Raw genomic sequence first — 6015 nt, 5'->3', positions numbered from 1 at the left:
AATAAAATCGGTTGAGATATGCCTGAGTTATGGCTCTGTACATGAAAAAATCGTAACAAAATGGCCGCACAGCGGCCATATTGGATCGTATCACAAAACAAATTGATGTGCATAGCTATGATAGCTATGACATTGGTCAATGTCCTCGTACCAACTTTGAATAAATTCTGTTGAAACATGCCTGAGTAATGGCTCTGTACATGAAAAAATCATAATAAATGGCCGCCTGGCGGCCACATTGGATCGTATCGCAAAACAAATTGACGTGCATATGTATGACATAGGTCAATGTCCTTGTACCAACTTTGAATAAAATCGATTGAGATACGCCTGAGTTATGGCTCTGTACATGAAAAAATCGTAACAAAATGGCCGCACGGCGGCATATTGGATTGTATCACCAAAAAATTGAAGTGCATATCTATGACATTGGTCAATGTCCTTGTATCAACTTTGAATAAAATCAGTTGAAACACGCCTGAGTTGTTGCTCTGTACATGAAAAAATCGTAATAAAATGGCCGCCTGGCAGCCATATTGGATCGTATCAAAAACAAATCGACGTGCATCTGTATGACATATGAAGTAATCCTTGTACCAAGTTTGAATGAATTGCTCCAGGCATCTCTGAGATATCTGCGTGAACAGACGGACGCACGCACGGACGGACGCACGCACGCACGCACGCACGCACGGACATGACCAAACCTATAAGTCCCCCCGGACGGTGTCCGTGGGGACTAAAAAATGTTTTCTTGAAGTCAACATGAGATTTACAATAAGAGATTTTAGAAGTGTACATAGTGTTATTTCTGCAAGGACAGTTTGATTATATTTTTGACGCAGTGTGCCTGCAATCTATAATGTTTTTAAGAAGTTGTTGAATTCCAAGATAGATGTCTTTGCAACATCTTTACAGAAGACTTCATCAGGTTGCTTGAACAATGCTTCCAAAGAAATATATCCAGGTTTAGTAGGATCATACTGAGCACGCTCTAACTTGACGAGATACTGTGAAAAAAAGGACAAGAAAAAAATTCTGAGAATAGAAATATATTTTCATATTTTTAGAAAAATCTACGTCTATGGAAGAACAGTTATCTAGTTTCTAGTAAGTTGCTTTATGGATTTGTATGAATGAGTGAATATCAACAGATGATTTACGGTGCTGTTCAGCACCCTCAACGCATGTTATGAAGAATCTTCTGTTTACAGAATATAATAGTCTTTGCAAGTTTTGGATTCAGATGAGTAATTCTACGCAAAAAGTTGAAAAGAAGTACCATTCATACTATACTGTCGCTACAACTACACTTTGGTAAAAGGTTTTTTGCTGGTTATTGTTATCTAATCATCGATTCGAAAAAACATGACATGAAAGTTACCTGATGCCTTTCTTTGATCCTTGGAAGACTTGATCTGAAGACTTGAGGAAACTGAACAAACTGTGTATGTGTAATACCAACTGTGTTGTGGAGATAATCAAAGGTTCTCAGCAGCTTGTACCTTCCTGGTACAGAGAACGGAATTGTAAAACAAAATTGTGAGATGTACATATGCATACTGAATCTAACCTGCCACTTGTGAGTTCTCGTTGAGAAAAAAATAAACAAAATGTTGTATACACAATGCCAAGCTTTTTTCCAGTGCCTCCAGAGACAGCAAAGTTGAAGTTGGCTGATTGAGTGTACACACTTGTACACACCTGACTAATATACCATACACCCTATGCTTTAGTCAGCCAATGCTGATGATATGCACTGTGTATGTGTTGTACCCGTATATTAAAGTTAGATTTCAGAAGTAGCTTGTCAAGACTGCAAGTATACCCTGTTTCAATGGCCTTTGCCTGAAACTTTTGTGATTTCTTTTCAATTTTTTTGGTTTTCCATGTTAACTACAGTTTCTTGTTCTCCTCCCCAAATCATGTGGAGATACCTACCGGGTGTGTTGAGCTTTCAAACTCAGCCTGTACATGTGAAGACTGTACTGATATTGTTGATGAGTGAATTTGGTTTGGACTATAAGTTTTACAGAGCATTGTATGATTGTACACATATAGATGACGTGTTGATAAGCTAAATAATTGCTGTTTCAACATGCTTCATGAAGTACAACAACATCTTGAAATTGACATAAAAAACAAAACTGGTGAGAGAGATATAAGTTACAGCTACAAGCCTTTTGGTTGATGAAGTGTATAAGAAATCTGTGAGTTGCTTTCCAAGGTTTAAATTCTGCCATAAATACTCTGGATATACCATTCGCAAAGCCTGCACTCAGTACCAAGTGTATCCGCACCTCTTTTTCTGACATTGTTAAGTCATCATACCCTGTCGAACATTTTCAAATTATAATAGGAAGATTTTTCAGAACATATGAATGTATGTCATGTTATATCAAGAGTATGATGATGTCATTACCTGTCTGTAGAACTCTGGGTTGGCTCAGAACTAAGGCTTTACATTCCTTGGCAGAGAATCGCATCTGTTCTTTGAGAGAAAATATACTTCTTTTGACAGTATCCAGTCTCCCAGTCACAAGCTGTGAAATTAAAAAATATGACATTCTCACACTGACTTTGTACATCAAGCTTCACAGTACCTGTATAATCAGTGTAAGGAAACAGGCAAATGCACTGCCATTACTGATGCTCTCAATGTTTTCTCAACTTTCCGCTGGAAGTAGACAGGTTTCTCTTCAAAATTGGACCTGGTATTTATCAAATAACCCTAACACATTGACTAGATTAGTACGTCATTAGCATAGCAAGTTATATATGCCCCTGTATGTTAGAAATGCAGAGTAGCAAAAGGTGACTTTGATAGAATATCTCTTACAGTGTAAACACTATTCACAGTCAAAATGTTGAAAATTTTAAGATCAGTAAATTCAGATTACTTTGATTGGGTACAGAAAGTTATACGAGAGAACTGCTATGAGAGACAAAAGAATATTTGCACAAAGGGTCATAGATGACAAACAAAAAGTATGACCTCTGTTTTTAGTATTGTGCAGAAATTTATGATTTGGAAACCATGGTTAGATGGCATGCTCAATCACAGTTTAAGCTTTTGCTTTTTGACATTTTTGTTTATAGAAAAACTGTCGGCACTTGATAGTTCAAGTTGCCTGCTGCGATGTTCATCACGATGCCCTATGAGTTGTTTTGTGTAACTCAGCCACAATGATTGTCTCATTTTGCAATCACCTGAATTCTCATATACCGGTATATGCAGAGAGACAACCTATCTTCCACTAGAATGTTGAAGCATTTTTTCATCTTTCTGGATTTTTATGTATGGCAATGTCTACCCTTCTTCATTACTGTTTTTTTTAAAGAATAGCATTTGGTTTTGTTTTTAAGCTTGGAACTCATCCCAGGGATTAGTTTTTTTCTACACTATTAGAGGAATATGGAGGTGTCACAGCCTTTTGCTTTCCATTGAAATTGTAATCTAGTTAGCAAATTTCCTGGCAAGACAATCTGACACCTGACACAGGCCTTTAAGAATGTTTGCTTTCATGTATACTTTAGGATCATAAAAAAGAGAATACGGGTGTATACATGGGCAGAAAGTCATGAATGTAAATCCCTGGTGACTATGGCTTACTAAATTTTGCCAAACCTGTCCCTGAAACATCAACAATGTGGTCACATGTAGCCTTGATTCATTAGATTTATCAGGGTGTCTTCATAAGGCCTCACCTTTGGAGTCCTTGTGATAAGTTGCCTGGTCTCCTCACCAGTCAGACTGAGTTCCCGTTGAAAAAATCCAAGTTTATTATCTAATCTTTTGATCTGTTGTTGAAAACAGGTGCACAAAACAGAAAATGTTGTCTGTTATTCAAATCACTTTTAAGTCTCCTTAATGAAATCTTATGTTCTAGGTTCATGGTCAAGAAGTTCCTTGAAAACTGATGCTGATCTTTTAGCTTTTGAGACCTGTGATGTGCTCATTGCCAATGAAATGTTTTGGAAAGACCAGTATTTGTGCAAATCAAAATGCTGACTATGAAATAGTATGATGACAGATGGCAGTGGAATTCTGTGGTAATTATTACTACAGAACATGTTACGACATCAAGCGTAATCACACCATTTGGGATACAGTCTGCAATGGAATGGATTTCAGTTAAAACACCACAGAGGGCGCTATTTTCATTGCACCTATAAAAATTTCAAAGGACTTGTAAGCTGTATATGAAAGAGTTATAAGAACTCAAACTGACATTCATGAATGTTCCAGAGTGGGAACATTTACCTCAAATATTACTATAGTTGTTTCTTGAAATTCATTATGGTCTTGAGCAATCCGACAAGGAATTTGTTGACCTTTCACAAATTTAGCAGTTGTACCTATCTAAAATTGACTTTGAAAGTTTAGATAAAATGTTATTTTAACATATAGACATGTGTATTTGTGATATTATCACTATTTATTGATAGGTATCAATGTATATTGTTTTTTGTGTCAAAAGGGACAAGGAATCAGATTTTGTCTTATGGCATTCCTTCAAATTTATAATGACAAAATCAGAAAATTCAGTGAATCATATCAACGGGTTGCATACATAATTTTTTCATATTATTCTCATCAACATAAGAGGTTGTCGCATACTCACACTAAAGTTCAAGAAGAAAGGTGCTCTATTGATAATTTGTGCAATACCATCATCTTTGAACTTCTTGGCTTTCAAGTAATGCACTCGTGCTTTTAAATTCTGGACATCTTCAGTCAGTATGAAAGGATTCTTGGTGAGGAATTTTCCAAGATTATCATCCTCTACACCAACACTGTGCAGAAATGAAATTTTCCTCCTTTATGTCCTTGTCAAAGTCCATCTGATCAGTACATTTTTGAATGTCCCTTTCTTGTCAATTTGAGAAAGATCAACTCCTAATTTGACAAGATTTGACAACGTTTCTGATTTATCCACATATGCTGCAAGGACTGGTGAAGGCGGCAGTTCAGGAGTGATATAAGGTTCAATACTTTCAAGAAGCTGCTCATCCAGATCAGCAAATTCACCTTTGTGAAGACCTTTCTTCTTTTCCAAGGATTCCAAAATTGTCTGACGTTTTATGATGCTGTCTACCATCCCTGTCCTTTCATCAATAACTCCATTCTGCTTTCTGAGTTCATTGCTTGTATGGTCACAATCACTTGATGAGCTAACTGACAAGTCCGCATTCATCTGGTCACCAGCCAATGGGGAAGATTTACCTTCCATTGAGAGATACCGCACTGAATGCACCTGGTTTTTCAGCCATTGATATCTGCCAGTACAGAGTGTGTAAAGTACTCCATGGCTTGTATTATGTGTCCTTGTACTGTGTGTCGCAATATTCTTCATGATTGTCATGATAGCACATGTCCTATTTGGTACCCCTGTTGAGATAGATCGGCCAAAACACATCAAATTTCTTGCTGCCATTTCAATATGACTTCATAAATCCCATGAAACTAAAACCTATTGGTAGCGAACAAAATGCATGGTTACTATGAGCCACATCTTGGGGTCACATATTTTGAAATACATAGCCATGGATATGGGAAGTAGATCACTCAATTCATATTAAAACTAAAATTCTGTGCTATTAAACCACTGTTAAGTTGTTGCTGAAGTACAGGCTTGTGTGTTCTTGCCGTTGATATGAGACACTGCATTTCATAATCCAGCTGCTCTAATATCTTGAAGGATTATGGAAATGATTAGTTGTACAAATGTAGCCCAACAGATATATTGTATTCACAAACACTCATTTGCTATATATAGTCAGCCTGACCAACAACCACTTGTGTACTTGGTGCACTACACTTAGAAACAACATCAAAAGTTAAACACTCATAAAAACTTAATTTCATTACTTTTCCCAAAACTCCCCACCCTTGAGAAACATGCACCAGCATATATTGAACAAGTTGCCAGGTTTTCTCATGTGAATTAAGGGAAACTACCAGTATTGCTGATTGCAGGGTTTAATAAAATAGGAAAACAATGTTATATATTT

The 6015-nt window shown here is 36.7% G+C and overlaps 1 protein-coding gene across 1 annotated transcript; it reads right to left on the bottom strand.

Moving 5' to 3' along the window:
* Positions 1-415: 415 nt before the first annotated feature.
* Positions 416-5234, bottom strand: LOC139128476 (transcription termination factor 3, mitochondrial-like). The gene is made up of 7 exons (XM_070694248.1): positions 4924-5234; positions 4626-4821; positions 3709-3801; positions 2398-2543; positions 1938-2020; positions 1385-1509; positions 416-1010 (listed from the first exon to the last, which is right to left on the bottom strand). The coding sequence occupies exons 1-7, from the start codon at positions 5232-5234 to the stop codon at positions 858-860; spliced, it is 1107 nt and encodes a 368-aa protein (XP_070550349.1). The 3' UTR covers positions 416-857.
* Positions 5235-6015: the final 781 nt, after the last annotated feature.

The sequence above is a fragment of the Ptychodera flava genome, unplaced genomic scaffold (assembly GCF_041260155.1).
Source record: "Ptychodera flava strain L36383 unplaced genomic scaffold, AS_Pfla_20210202 Scaffold_55__1_contigs__length_887147_pilon, whole genome shotgun sequence".
In the NCBI taxonomy this organism is placed as follows: domain Eukaryota; kingdom Metazoa; phylum Hemichordata; class Enteropneusta; family Ptychoderidae; genus Ptychodera; species Ptychodera flava.
This window is presented reverse-complemented; position numbering and strand designations above follow the sequence as displayed.